The sequence below is a fragment of the Erpetoichthys calabaricus genome, chromosome 14 (assembly GCF_900747795.2).
Source record: "Erpetoichthys calabaricus chromosome 14, fErpCal1.3, whole genome shotgun sequence".
In the NCBI taxonomy this organism is placed as follows: domain Eukaryota; kingdom Metazoa; phylum Chordata; class Cladistia; order Polypteriformes; family Polypteridae; genus Erpetoichthys; species Erpetoichthys calabaricus.
In genome coordinates this window covers 11,786,196-11,802,298 of record NC_041407.2, presented here as the reverse complement: position 1 = coordinate 11,802,298, position 16,103 = coordinate 11,786,196, and the positions used below count along the sequence as shown (strand labels likewise).

Sequence of the window (16,103 nt, the reverse complement as noted above, 5' to 3'; positions counted from 1 at the left end):
ACGCTAAATTGGTTCTGGTGAACCCGGGACTGTAGTTGTGTCAATTATGTCGAGGGTTTGGGTTGGTGCTACATTCCTGGTGGTCACAATGCCCATTGTCATCTTACATCAGCAGTTTTTGAGAAGGCTTTTTGTGGACATGTTGCTCTTTACAAAGCCCATGTTAAGAGGGGGGGGGGGGAAAAGAAAGAATACACACTGTTGGATAGTCACTGTACAAGAAATTTATTTAAAATAAAGACAGAATCTTGGGGATGACACTGTTTTCTTGCAGCAGACATTTACAGTTCTGAGATGGGCTTGTGTGGCCAGTAGGGATACTTCTTTTCGTCTAGTTTGGTTTCAGGGAAAGCTTCATTCAAGTCATCAATTGTCATCTGATCAAATGGAATAATATTTCTCAATTTCTCCAGCTGAGTATTTGAGAGGGATAAAAAAAAATAAAAATTAATGTTGATCAGATACATTAAGTTAACTGGGCTAGTCATCCAATGGACCACCAAGAAGTTCTGATTCACAAAGGCATTTGGCCAAAGATAACATTATGAGAAAGTTCTACCACACATTGTTCCAACAAATAAAACAAGTCGTATTATGACCCTCGAATGAAGATGTACACATAGATAACACACAGTGCCTCCTTCTCATTCATTCATATGCATATACACACACATTTATTTATATATATATATCTATATATATCACACACACACACACTGCATTAGTAGTCTGAGTCTCGACGACCTCAATTGTGTGGGTGGTTACCTACCAGGTAACGCTTGTGGTTGGTCTGCCATTCGGCAAAGTCTGCCACGGTGCCCTCTTTCAGTTGTGAGAAGCAGATCATAGAATGTTGCATAGTTTACTGTCAAATAAAGCAAAGAGTACGCCTGATGAGCCCAAAAGGAGGGCGAAACACGTGTTGCGTACTCTTCGCTTTATTTGACAGTAAACTATGCAATATATATTATATACACACACACACATAATATATATATATATATATATATATATACATACTGTACATATGCACACACATACATACATGTGTGTGTATCAATACAATTACAAAGACACTGCCATTCCGTCATAACTTCTAAACTATCTTGGGACGGCATTCACTACAGAAACATTAACTTACATTAAAAACCCACAATTCTATACTAATGACCGAAGCGACAATACTTAGAAAAGAGCTGGCACTAAACACACAAAAAAAGGACAGTCACATAAATAAAATCATCTCACCTCTTTCTCATATTGAGCAACACGACTCTTTGATGTCTCAATATAACTAAGTGCACTCTGATTCTGTAAAATAACATTTTTAAGAAAACAGATAAATTACACATTTTCTACAAGTAAATATATATCTACTTCAAGGATTTTGTGTCTAATACCGACATGTTCAGAAACTCCAAACCAGCTGGTAGTTATTTAAACCTGTGTGCCAAACGACTAATAGGAACAATATCAATACACATCTCTTAGTTTGTCTTTCAGTACAGTAAAAGTAATGCTAACAAAACATTGCAGGATTTGCCAGTTTGAGTTTACATAAGGAAGCAGTGCAGGAAATGCATTTTAAAAACGGGTCAAAGACACAGATGTCGTATTTTTTGCCAGTGTGCTGGATTGACTTGCTTAGTATTCAGTACCAATGCTGGATTGCCAAAAGTATGGAATGATTTTCATTTTAGTCTTGTGTATTAAGAAAGATTTCACTTTCACCATTAGTCACAATTGTTCTAGATAACGTAAAATAAGTTAATATGGACATCTTATTTGGGGGGAAAAAAGCCAACAGTTTATAGTGCAAAGATTTTTACATTTGCTGGGACCTCTTTTACTGAATGCTTTATTATTTCAGTTTACACTAGAGATTTGCACTATTAGCAATAACTTTCTGCACTGACCATGGGAGAAAAACAGAACCTATAAAATTACATGACTTTCATTAGTTTAAACCAGTGTTTCTCAATTATTTTCTGTCATGCCCCCCCTAGGAAGAAGAAAACATCTCGCGCCCCCCGTGCGACTATAAATAGTATCATTTGTCTATAAAATTGTTATAAGTACACCTCTGCATAACACTGTATCCTTATTAATGTATAAGAGAATAAAAAAAGAAAGAAATATGGACCAATTTACAACAAAGAATAGCTTTATTAAATGTAACAGAAAAGATTTAAAGTGCATTCTAAATTCAAAAAAAATTAAATCCTTAATTAAACTATAAACATTTTTTGATTGACCATGTCAAACCATATGATACTGAAAAAAAATACATAAAATCAATAAATAATAATGCATTCAAACTGATCACCAACATTTACTCAGGAGCACAATATTAAAAAAACTTTAACCTGCAAAACAAAAATATATAAAATAATTTGAGCTGATTTTTTAATCAGAGATGATGTCTGGATTAATGGCTACAATGAGCACGTTTTGCAATGCACAGCTTTTCGAAGCAGGGTTTGAAGCAGGACACAGCAACTCTCAGCTCCTTCTCAATGTGTAGCCGGGACCTGTATTTGCTTTTCAGAGCAGCAACAGCAGAGAAGCCAGTCTCACACAAGTAAGAAGTTGCAAATGGAAGAAGAATGTGCACAGCTCTTTGTCCTAAGAGTGGATATTGCTTCTCCACATTCAGCCAGAATTCACTCAGTGTCTGGGATGTGAAACTTAGTCTCAATATGGAGTCAGATGTGATTTCTATGAACTGCTCCTTCTCTGCAAGGCTAAAACCAGTTGGAGCTGGTGCATTAAAAGGATCTCTCACCCAGTCATACTGGGAACTGTTTTTAGGGAAGTACTTTGTAAAGAATCCCATCAGTGATGAAATATGCTGCTTAAAATATGGAATCACTGAGGTGACATCATAGTCAGTAGTGTCAACAAATTCCTGCAAGTTCTCAAATGACACAGTATTTCCTTCATCAAGTCGCCTGCCCCACATTGCAAGCTTTCGAGTGAAAGAGTTGATCTTGTCTGTGACCTGAGGGAGGTGTTGATTTTTCCCTTGAAGCTGTAGATTTAGTTTATTGAGCTTTCCAAATATGTCACTCAGGTAAGCAAGTTTCATCAGAAAGTTCTCATCACTAAACTTTCTTGCAACTTCATACTTGTGCTCCTGCTCCAAAAACATTCTTATCTCTTCTCTGAGCTCAAAAACTCGGGATAACATTTTTCCTTGTGACAGCCACCTTGCTTCACTGTGAAACAGCACAGCTTGATGTTCAGCTCCCATCTCCTCACAGATAGCAGAGAAAACTCTTGTTTTTAGTGGTCTGGTCTTTATTAAATTGACTACTCCTACAATGTCAGTCATAACCTCACTTAATTCAGAGGAAAGGTGCCTTCATGCCAGTGCCTCTCTATGTAAAATCCAGTGTGTCCACTCAGCATTAGGTGAAGCCTTCTTTATGAGAGTCCGAAGTCCTTTTCTCATCCCTGCCATGGTCTGTGCACCATCACTGCAAACACCAATGCAGTTCTCCCACTTTAGCCCATTCTCAGTCAGGAAGCAGTCTAGCATTTTGAATAGCTCTTCGGCTGTGGCTCTGTCTCTGACATATTTACAAAAAAGTAGATCCTCACACAGGGAATTTGTCATTTCAAAACGTACATAAGCAATAAACAAAGTCTTTGTTGCTGTCAATTGCTTCATCAAATTGTAAGGCAAAACGTTTATCTTTGAGTTTTTCTACCAGCTGTTCTTTAAGATCGTCAGCAATGTCATTTATACGTCTAGCAACAGTGTCATTTGACAGAGGGATAGTTTTTATTTTTGCAGCACTTGCGTCATCCAGCATGACAGAGACCATGTCTAATACTGCAGGCAGTATCAGCTCTTCTGCTATGGTGTGGGGTTTTTTGCACTGAGCAATTTGGTACGCCACCTTATATGATGCCAACAACGCTCGCTGGTTTACTGAAGTAGCAGTCAGAAAGCGGGATGATTGCTGGCAATATTCAACACGTTTTCGCTGAAAAAACTCAAGCGGCTTATCAGCGTGATTAGGGTGTAATGTCTTTAAGTGACGCCTTAATTTATTTGGCTTCATGCTGTCCGCTGCCAACATTTTTAGACACAGTAAGCACACCGGTCTTTCCTCGTCTCCCACCGTAGTCACAGTGAAGCCAAGCGCTACATACGCTTCGTCATATTTCCTCGTCTTAGCTTTTGGGAGACTTTTGTTTGTCTCTTTATCTTCTTCTTTCTCCGCCTGTCTTCTCATCCCTGTTAAAATTTTTTTCATGATGTCACTTGAGGGTCTGCTACACTTCGTGTCTACACTTCATACTCATACTTTGTACTGTGTGCAAAGCGCGCATGCTCAATGCAAACAAAACCCCTACACCACCGAGCGAATGCTCCCTGCGCACACTCTGCCAATGAGAGCGCCACTGCCCCTTAATGTAGTGGAGTGGTATTGCACTTTATTCTAGAACAGTAAAAAAAAAATCAAAAAAGAAAAATAAAAAAGCATGTTCCCCGAGGTCAAACGCGCCCCCCTTGACGGAGCCACGCGCCCCCTATTTGAGAAGCACTGGTTTAAACCAACTATAAGTTCATGGAAAAAAATTTGGACATAATACTTGACAAAAAAATCCAAATAAGATGATCACCACATTTACTTGATTCTAAAATCTCACACAACTCAAACTGCAGATGCATCTGGAAATGTACAGCGAAATGGCGATTTCCATCCATCCATCCATTTTCTAACCCGCTGAATCCGAACACAGGGTCACGGGGGGTCTGCTGGAGCCAATCCCAGCCAACACAGGGCACAAGGCAGGAACCAATCCTGGGCAGGGTGCCAACCCACCGCAGGACGCACACAAACACACCCACACACCAAGCACACACTAGGGCCAATTTAGAATCGCCAATCCACCTAACCTGCATGTCTTTGGACTGTGGGAGGAAACCGGAGCGCCCGGAGGAAACCCACGCAGACACGGGGGGAACATGCAAACTCCACGCAGGGAGGACCCGGGAAGCGAACCCGGGTCTCCTAACTGCGAGGCAGCAGCGCTACCACTGCGCCACCGTGCCGCCAGAAATGGCGATTTCGTCAAAACAAAAAAATATCCCAGACATACTCCATACTGAACTGACAATTAAGCTTACCACCTAAATTTACTTTTTGGGCAAATTCCAGCCTCACACATTGTTTTTGCATCTCCCATTTTCCTTGATGCCACGATTAAGAGGGTGTATAAGAATGGCATAGTACTACCTACACATAAGTAGTAAGTTCAAATTTAATATTAAATCATAAGTGTATTGCTTGCAACGGTATCAAGGGTACGGTAGATTGGTATCATACTATACAACTTGACAGTAGTGGCACAAATATTTATGGTCTTGAAATCACATAGTAATACCCCTTTTCCAAAACCACCCAGCCCATGGTGAAATGGTGAGGGGGTTGGCACGTGTTTTATTTAAAATGCCTTACTATTTTACTACCAACTTAAAAGATTAACTGTTTAGTTAAAAAAAAAAAAAAACTTTATACAAGTCCGCTTAAAACAAGAGCTTAATGAAAGTTGCATATACACACAAACACACACAGGAAGAATTAAATAATAATAAAGACCAAGAATGAGATTGGCGTTAACCTCATATCTGCTACTTAAAGTTTCATATAATTGTTGAACAAATTATATTAATTTTAGCATTACTATAAGGGAATAAACACTTGGAAACACATCATAAGCTTCATTTTCAGCTAGTTGCACCTCACCATAACTCAAAAAGTAGCATATGCAATAAACACAACATGAAATCCCTACATAGCAAAGAGCTAAACTAGCAGGCGTTTTACAGTTAACTTATAATACTCACCGCCTCCTTTTCCTGTGCATCAATTTTTGATGACATTGTATCAGCAGGCTCAGGAACTTTTATGCTAGAAAACTAAAACATTAAAATAAAGATACTTCAGTTGCTTTTATATACAGTAATTTTGGATGGTGACAACATTAAAGCTATTCATACAATGAAAAGGTTGTATTAAAAAAGATAGTTGTTAGTCACAAAGTAATTTAAAATACAAACCATCAATCAAGTTTAATGGGGACTATGTATTAGAACAGATCATGAGTAACTTGTACATTAATATGTTCATATTTTTACACTGAGCACCCATCCACCCAATTCCTGAGCTGGTAGCTTAGCAGCATTATGTACCATGCAGGCAGGGGCGGCCCTAACAATTGCGGGGCCCTATGCGAAACGGATTGCGCGGGGCCCAGTCGGGGTAGGGATAAGGATAATAAGTGAAAATTAAGATTTTGTATTAGAAAAAAAATTCGTCTTTGCATTTTATTCATTCTTTACTAAGTACAAAATCACGATCAAATTAACTTTACGAGCCTTGCGTGTAGCGAAGTCATACAGTATATCATCAAAATTTTGTTTCCTACATAGATCACGCTCAATAGCAAGAATTGCCAAATTGTTCAATCTATCTTCGTGAATTGTTGACCTCAAGTAATTCTTGATTAGTTTGAGGCGCGAGAAGCTTCTTTCACCAGATGCCACAGTTAAAAAAATGAAAAATGAACAAAATAAAGTATTTACTGATTTATTACGTCGTTATTGCATTTGATTACGTGATTTAACGTTTGAACGACAATTTGCATTTGATTATGTCACGTTTGCATTTGATTACGAGTAAATAAAATTTAAAAAAATACCTTAAGTCTACCAATTTAGGGGAACTTGAGGTAAGATGAACCACTTTTTAAAATTCCTTGTCAAATCCACATTTTTTGCTTTTTACCAGTAATTTTCAGTCAAATTATTGTTAATGATCTGCATATGCATGCGCTTGTCGCTTAGGGATGAATCGGTACGTTTTGAGCAAGTGTTTGTGAAAAAATTTTTTTTTTATCTTACCCCTACTACGGGTAAGATGAAACAATCGTTTGGGTAGACGAATCACATTATTTTATTTTGTAAAACTATCTTAAACATTTGAAATGAGAGACTATTGATAAAACAAATTGTATAAAGATACAAGTTGACGTGCCGATGATTCTATGGCTGACTTAACATAGGGTGGGTTATCAATGTACAGGATCTTCGAATTTTATACAACGCTTGTTTCTGAGGAACAAGCTTTACTCACCGGTGAAAAAATCTTCGTCTGGCAGAAAAGAGAAAATTTAAACCACTGCCGGTAAATTTCAAACTATTCATCCAAAAAATCGATAACATCATCTCCATAAATAGCTCCTCCTATTTGATTGGTTTCACTGAGCTGAGCCATCATAAGGTTAAGAACGGTGTCTGTTTCATCTTACCCCAAGTTCCCCTAAATGAGGAGTTTAGAGATAAAGCACCTGAGCAGCTACAATTTTTTTTCAATTTTATTTACTTGTCGTAATCACTTGAAACAACGACGTAATAGATAAAAAACACTGTAAAAACATAAAAACAGAATAAACACGCTGACCTATACATGATTATAAGTTATAATGGTTTAATTTAATAATTTACACCTAGAATTAGCGCGGGGCCTATGAAAGTGCGGGGCCCACTGCGGCCGCATAGGTTGCAGTGGCCTAAGGCCGGCCCTGCATGCAGGAACCATCCCTGCTGAATGACAATGCAGGGCTTTTTTTTTTTTTTTTAAGTATTCAGAAAATGCTTAAAAGGAATCAAAGTCATAACTGTTTCAAAAGAAGGGGACTGCTGAGTGAATAATACTAATTTAACAATAACATTTGGCTTCAAATGGGAAATATGTTGTTTAGTTGGGTGTCCATAAATCTTACATTAAACAAATGTTAAGTCTGTATCATTCTATTGAAAAGGTAAATAATAATTCATTACATTTATATAGAGTTATTCTCAGTACTCAAAGCGCTATCCACACAGGGAGGAACTGGGAAGCGAACACACAATCTTCCACCGTCTCCTTACTGCAAAGGTAGATCATCATGAAGGACTTAAAAATGCAAACCTCACTTTGTCAAACTATACTGTTGGGCTTCTCATAACTCAAAGGAAGAATTGCTGATCTTCAAACTAAAGCTATCCATGCACACTGTACAATTAACACCAGTAAATCCTGGCACTCCTACATCATGCCTTCTTAGAGAACTTAAAACTTCTAGAGTGTGACAAGATGCATTAGCACACCTACAAGCATTATTAACCTTTCTAAAAAAGCAAATAGATCACCGGTAGTTTTTTTAATCAAAAGCAAACAAGTTCAGTAATCTTGGTATATGGAGTGTTCCTATTTTGAGGGTGCTGGCCATTACATCCACTATGTGCAGATCAGAGATCTCAAGCAATTTGCCCATCAAATACCTTTATTGTGAGCCAAATTGAAACTTCCATGAGACTGAAACATTCAGAACCATTTAAACCATTCAGTAGTCAGAAAATCATTGCACTAATTATTGTAGTATTTTCCGGTCCACATTTATGCTGGTCTACTTATTTTTCAGGACTAAACTGCAACCAATAAGCATAAAAAAATAATTCAGTTAACTACAGTATGTGTATGTGTAAAAATAAATAAAGTCAGGGTGTGTATGTTCCAGCATCACTTCCGAACAGCTGGAGTGATTTTCATGGAACTTGGTACACGTTTCTCATTGGTCAACTAAAAATACTGTAGGGTGAAATCAACCATAACCCACCCCCTCCTGGGTAGGGTGGGGGTGATCATGTGGTTTTGTATGCATGTCATCATCCAGCTGACACTTTGAACGACCACCAGAGGGCGAACTGGAGGTGACTGACAATTAAAGAGAGTTGGCCGGTTCTGAGCATCAACTGGAAGACCGCAAGACAAGCACATTACTGAGTCTTCATTGTTTAATTTATTTTTATTAAGTTTTTTTTTTTTTTTTTTAAATTATAATTTTTCTGAAACAATTAAAAAAATGTTGGGTATTTCAGCTAGTTATTGATATTTAACAAATACAACTTCAGAAGAAACAATTTGCTCTCATTTTACCTTCTTTTCAAACTCATCGACCAATCCCGCCTTAGCAACAGCAGTTCTGTAGTAATTCCAATCAATGACTGCAGGTTTTTCTGGGAGAGAGGCTAACCTAAAAATCACAAAACAATCAAGTAAATTAAATCTCTAACACAATGAAGTTTGCTTGAACAAGTTACTTGCTGTCACACAATTCCTAATAAAATCTCACATTCCAGACATGAAGACTTTTCCAAGAATAAGCAATAGACTAAGACAAAATTGAAATTATATTTGCTCAGAGGGTAGACTACTACAAAAAAAAACAAAAAAACACCACACACACAACAATGGATCGACAAGGAAATACATCATCAATCCTTAAGAGCAGCATGTTAAGAGCAATTACTCACCATTAATAAATTAAGCCCAAATCAGTTAATGTAATACTAGGGTGTAAATCCAGCAGATACAGAGCTTTCTGCCTGAATTACAGTGAATTCTAATTAGTTCACAAAGTCACTTGAGTTTTTGTATTAAGATGCATGTTACTTTAGGGGCCTAAAACATTTGAGCACCAAAAACCTTTGAATTTATAAAAACATTTTGTAGACTCAAGACACAACTGCTTTAATGGATAGACACCCACAACTGGCACCTACAAGCCAAGCTTTAATTTGGGAAAAGGACATCAACAGACCTGGCCATTCATGAAAGAGCTTTCCTGAAAACCTGTATTCACTTTTTCATAAATGACACTGATCAATTTGTTTCAAATCACTGATATAACCATGAAGAATAATTTAGGAACATGTACCTGTACAGTACATGTTAACCTATAAAGAATACTGTGAGATTCAAGTAAAATGCAATTTTTTCTCTATTAAATTGTTTAAGAAGCTGCTACAGTTAATATGGAGTGCCTCAGTGACAACACATTAATGGTTCAGTTTTGTATTCCTGCCCTGTATATGCAGATCACACTCCTATAACCCTCTTTAACCTAGAGGTGCTAAATATCAAAAACCTAAATTTTACAATAGCACTTTCTGCAAAAACAAATTAACTACAGTGCAGTACTGTATATCGTATTTTTAATTCAGTAATAATTCTAGTACAAAATAAACACAAGGAAAAAAAGTTCCACACAAGGTAGTTGTCCAGTTTGCCAAAAACAAAACAAACCTAGGAAACAACCAACATGCAACACCTTGCCATTCCCTAGTGACATAACGAAAAAAAGGTTTTTTTTTTCAGGCATTTAAAAGTTGAGTTGGCAGAATATCACAAAAGTAAATTTGTAATGATAATAATGGACAGGTTCAACCAAATTAGTCAAAAAAAAAAAAAAAGAATTGTCAAGACAGATTTTTCATCCATCCATTTTCTTTCCTTTTTAGTCCAATTCATAGTTGCAGCTCCAGTACTGCTGCAGACAACTTTCCAAAACAGTTCATGTTGGTACAAGATGTGTTATTCTGTTCACTGATATTCACTTAATTCTATACATAACAATTTAATCTATTTTTAATCCTGTACAGTGCTCCAGAATTCATCTCCAGCATGGCCAGATGCTTCTTAAAAAAGGACCAAGACAACTGTCTCCCATAGCTCATTAGAGGGCTTTCATACCATGTTGTTTGGGTCTGTCGTTCACGGTTTATTTCTTGTTTTCAAGCATTTAATTCCCAAAAAAAATTTCCTCAGAGTCTCAAATACAGTCCCAATGCAAAAAGAAAAATCTGTCTTCATTATAAAAACAAAAATGGGATGTGTGAAACTTTGTGTATATAAATGAAGAAATGTCTGTAGTATTTTATATTAAACACGTACACATACACACGCACACATACATACAGTGCATACACACTAGCCACTTGCATCCTTAACATGAACATTCATGCCAGGCTCCTAGTAATTCATTAATTGAACTTCAAGACAGAAAGAAAGAAAGAAAGAAAGAAAGAAAGAAAGAAAGAAAGAAAGAAAGAAAGAAAGAAAGAAAGAAAGAAAGAAGTCAAACAGACAAGAACCTTCTTCTATTGCTGCTCTTTTTGGCATGCTGCTGTGGCTTCATTTACATAGTACTAATCTAAAACCACAGAAAGTTACAAAAATACTAGGGCATTATTATTCAACAATAAAAATATATCTGCTTCCTTTAAGATTATAGAGTATCATAAATATGTGCTGGACAATGTCAAGAATCGAAGAGGTGGCCAAGGTCATCAGAAATTTATTTTTTTCATTTTAAGTGACTTTGGACCACAAAGATGCATTCTCTCTAGCAATGGTATTAAACAGTTTATTCTCCTTTAGTGTCAACTGGCCATGTCTTAATTCCATCATTAATGGACTCTATTGTTATATGTTAATCATTCTAATTATTGTTGCTTTATTATGTGTTTAACGTGTTCCACCTGTTTATGTATATAAACATGATATATGGTTTAACAATTTACTGTTTGTACATTTTACTTGAGTCTGTTTCTAGATCTCTGATCTACATGGCTGTATACATACAATATAATTTGTTTATGCTATATTGCATATAGGTCTGTGTGTAAGTCGGACATTTTTTTGGGAAGAAAGCATGATGTGCCCTAACACTGGAAAAAATTGCAATCAATTCTATGTTACCGATGAACAGAGAGAAATGATGCCAAAAAGAGAAACCAAATAAATGAGAACTGAACTCAAGTACTAGATCTGTAACGAGCAGATAATAGGTCAGAAGGTAGGTGCACTAAATAAAAGTCATAGAGGAACATGCTTATACATTATAGAATCTTGAGTTGTTAACACAGTGATTTTGAAGTCTGCAATCAAAAAATAATTCACAGTTTAACAAACCTGGCTGCGATGGAATCACTGCGAGTTTTTAATGCATTGAACATTGCCTTCTGGTTGGGAGGCACCCTCTCTGCAAATGCCATCCAGTCAATAGCCTTCAATGTAACTCGTCGGCCAGCCATTTTTAGGTACTATAATAAAACATTTTTTTTAAAAAAAAAAGCATGGCAGGATTAGTGAGGGTTACATAATACATAATCATAATACATTAAGATACAAAGAAATTAGCAAATGAAAAAAATACACAAAAAAAGGCTGAAAACAGACAAGTACAGAAGCACAAGATCTAAAAGGCAAACTGATCAGTAATTGAACACCCTTAATGAGAAAAAAGAAAACCATTGCATTATGTGTGCATGTGTTTGAAAAATGTATGAATAAAATCTCATCACAAATCATACTACCTGGAGAAAGTCCCACGCAGAAGCAGAAACAGCGTGCAAGCTCCATACAGGCAATGACAAGGCACAGGATTCAAATACCGATTACTGAATCCCAAAAGGGAGAAGCGATACCTCATGCACACCTGTACAATACAGACTATAGATCCAATTCCAGTCCTGACAAACCCCCACGTGGTAGCAGGCTTTTGTTTCAACAAATTTCCCAATTTGTCATTGCTTAATGTGCTGGTCTTTCCTTCTTTTTCTGCATTCAGAAAAGTGCTATAATGTGCGATTTACTTTTACTGACAGGCAGCACCACAGGCCTCTACACCGAATTTGCCAGTCCTAAAAATCGTGCAATGAAGGGCTTGAGGAGATTTGACTGATAAGAGCTTCACACAATCACTATGCCCCTTACATTCACAAGAATGTGTATGGAATACATTACAATTCATTAACTTGTTTGGCTAGCGCCATTATTCAAGGCGTCCTGCAACATGTCAGATACAATCGGTTACATTTCTTTTGTTTCTGCAAACACTTCAATTGCATATGAAGTTACTTGCTCGTGGTCGCACAGTGTCAGTAGTGGGACTTGAACCCGCAGCCTGAAGATTTTAAGTCAAAAGTCTTAAATACTTCGCAATTCAGAGAAAAAAACGTAATTAGTGTGTGAAAAAACTAAACCTCAAAGTCTACACCTACAGTAACTTCATGGTTTGGTTATACGTTAAACCGTTTTTTATATTAACATGTCACTGTAACTTGTACAGCTCTTCTTCTCTCAACCCCAAATTGCAAAATTTAGCTTGTATTCTCGTTTACAGAAAATTAGAAAAGACGAGTGTGTTTTACACATTTTAACCGATATTGCTTGCCGAGAAAGACCCATTTGTGATTTAACAGTGTAAAGTCCTTCGTGGACGATTTTCTTGCAAATTATCGATTCCTGTGTACATTCGGTCACTGAAGAATATCAAAATACTACTTTTAAAAGATATAAGACTCTTTAATTTGCACACCGCGCTGTACTTTATTAAAAATATCAGCATAAAGTAAATGGTTCACTAAAAAGCTCAAATAAATGCATCTCATCAAACCCACTAACTAAACTAGGACATGACTCAGAACCGTTTCTTCATATTCAAAGGATGGTCACATACTAATGAGTTAACCTTACACATTATGATTTTCCTGACTATCTCGTACGTCAAGAAGGTGAAATAATGGTGCAATTAATGACCGGTTAAATAAAGAAAAGCGTCGCTCACTAAATTTCTCCGGTCATTCCAAGCTGCAAGGTCAGATGAACAAGAACCGATGAAGGTAATCCTTAAAAACAAACTGTTCCAAACCAGAACACAACTCGGACATTAAGAGAAAGCTGCAGTAAGAATTGTAATGTCACATTAAATGTGACTTAACTATGTCAGCCCTTCTTTTAAAAAATTCAGTTTACATTCTCACCTTCGCCTTACACTGCCGGAGGAAAATGGCCGACCGGACACGGAAATAGCAACAGATAATCGGCGCTTAGGTCAACCACGTGAGCAGAGCGATGCATTCTGGTATTTGTAGTATTAAATAGTCAACGCTTACAGTATATCTTACTATCTATTCAGATACGTAATCGGTGCCTATCCAACCAGCACACGGTGCCAGACGACTGCAGTGTCCAGACACACACGTGGAGGTTCTTTGAAAATAACATTTAACGTTTTGTCTATGGGAATAAAACCATACTACCTGGAGAAAGTCCCACGCAGAAGCAGAAAGAGCGTACAGTCTACATGCAGGCAATGACAAGACACGGGATTCAAATACAGATTACTGAATCTCAAAACGGAGAAACGATAGCTCATGCACTCCTGTGAAAGGTTTTTGTTTCAACCAATTTCCCAATCTACCATTGTTTAAACGGCTAGTCTTTCGTTCTTTGTTTTCTACATTTAGAAAAACACGAGAAAGTATGAGATTTACTTTTATAATAAATTTAAAAATATTTATGCCACATTTCTTAATTCAACCTTTTTACTCCCTTAATTGTAATGTAATAATGACAGTTAACAACAAACAGAACAGACAAAGACCTTAGGCTATTTCAGGGACAGACTAACTCACATGCTCATTATCAAAAAAGGGCTTAAATAACGACAACACCTCTGAAAATAGAATGAAAAATCATGATCAAGAGGGAAAAGAAAATATCTCCATGTAAGTATAGATGCTAAGCACATTCCAATAAAATTGACCAAACTCGGTTTGTCATTTCTGCACTGACACCAAAACATAGAAATGGGCATGGCAAATAATAATTGATTCTTGAAGGCAGGAGTCCAATTAAATGGAAAACTTGGTGTGGATGAAAACCTGCAGCCATAGGTGTCTCCCTAACGGATTGAACTTGGGGATCACTGATGCAGACACATGACATTTAACAGTTAGGTTGATAATAAACATCTAGTCCGAAACATGAGAAACACTCTTCTGCTTATTCTGTTACAAGAACCAAGCCTGACTGTAAAGAAAGAACCCACACTACATGGGATGCAACTATTACACATGGAAACTAAAATTTGGACTTCTCTACTGTAGAGTGCACAACAATAATAATAGAAAGAAGAAGATTGATGGTTGCTATAAATTACTGCATTTCAACTGGACCCCACAGGCTTAATTTGTCAAAATTTACATTAGCCTGGAGGTTCTGTTTTCTTTGTTTCCAAAATCTTCTAAGTTAATATTAAAAGAATGCCATCTCAGTCATGTAATGAAATGGTCAGTCTTTTCCATATTGATAGCTATGATACTGAGATATAAAAAATTGATTATAATATTGACAAAGAAAGCATGGAAAAGATAAACTTGTTTTTCTTGAGGAATCCACACACTTCGTAAGCGCTGGAGGATTTATATTGAATACCAATAGAGATTAAGTAAGGTTTTCATTGGACTCAGCCTCGTATTACCTCGTGGGAAAATGTTTGTATATTGCATTATAAATATTTTATTACAAAGTAGGGGAAATATCTTTAAAGATTATATATAAGGTTTACCCCGTTTTTATTTCAGAAATTCAAAAAAAGATGTGGATGTTTATCTATTCTTTTGCAGAATGCAAGCAGGAATGGTGCACCATCTCTTTTTTGTATTGTCAATACACTAAAGAGTTGTGACAAGGTATCTTAAGATACGTTTATTACTAATATATTGTATAGTGACTTGTAATTTGTTTTATTAATATGTACTGCATGGATTTCCAAATTATAACCAAAGTATAGCAAAACATGTATATATTGTTAATGTAATATTAATATTGGCCAAATATTCTGTACACTGGTTTAAATTTTCTAATAGGAAAAATCTACATTAGTTTTTTGTTAAGAATGTGAACTACACGTAAAACCATTACATTGTCTGCAAAAAAAAATGCATAAAAATTGTATTTGTTGTGAACTCGTGGTTTTTGCATAATGTTTACAGCTATTTGAACTTGGTATTTTTTTTTTTAATTGTTAATACCCTCTGGTAATCTGTTTTCTATAGAACTGACTTACCTTCCTTGCAGTTCTCCATCAGGCTTGGAATTTTGTGAAAATACAGTGAAGCCCGAGTCAGACTCAGGGTGATATGTAACAATCCGCTTTACTGTATTATGCCCAAAGAATTCTTGGGATGGTATTCTGCTACCATCTAGTGGATGAAATAACATTATGCTGCAAAACATGAGTATTTCTATTCTTTCTGCATCTTTATGATAACTCATAAATATTCATGAGTGAGGCAGAGCCGTCAATGAAATACACAATGGCCATACAGCCAGTTTTAGAAAAAAAACTGTCCCGTTGCTTTAATCGAGTGATAGAGATGATGATGTGAATTGGTCATCAGACGTTGACACGGA

General features: G+C 36.5%; 1 protein-coding gene across 1 annotated transcript; it reads right to left on the bottom strand.

The window, feature by feature from the left end:
- Positions 1 to 201: 201 nt before the first annotated feature.
- Positions 202 to 13,731, bottom strand: atp5pd (ATP synthase peripheral stalk subunit d). Its single transcript, XM_051918732.1, has 6 exons — positions 13,667 to 13,731; positions 11,814 to 11,944; positions 8,997 to 9,093; positions 5,864 to 5,935; positions 1,249 to 1,311; positions 202 to 413 (listed from the first exon to the last, which is right to left on the bottom strand). Exons 2-6 carry the CDS (start codon positions 11,933 to 11,935, stop codon positions 282 to 284), a joined length of 486 nt encoding a protein of 161 aa, XP_051774692.1. The 5' UTR covers positions 11,936 to 11,944; positions 13,667 to 13,731; the 3' UTR covers positions 202 to 281.
- Between the last annotated feature and the right edge of the window lie 2,372 nt (positions 13,732 to 16,103).

What these genes read in the sequence shown, in the direction of transcription:
- atp5pd (XM_051918732.1), bottom strand. Translation starts at nt 11,935, where the DNA reads ATGGCTGGCCGACGAGTTACATTGAAGGCTATTGACTGGATGGCATTT. An exon ending in AGTGATTCCATCGCAGCCAG is followed by an intron (nt 9,094 to 11,813) that starts GTTTGTTAAACT and finishes TGTGATTTTTAG; the next exon opens with GTTAGCCTCTCTCCCAGAAA. An exon ending in TTGCTCAATATGAGAAAGAG is followed by an intron (nt 414 to 1,248) that starts GTGAGATGATTT and finishes TCAAATACTCAG; the next exon opens with CTGGAGAAATTGAGAAATAT.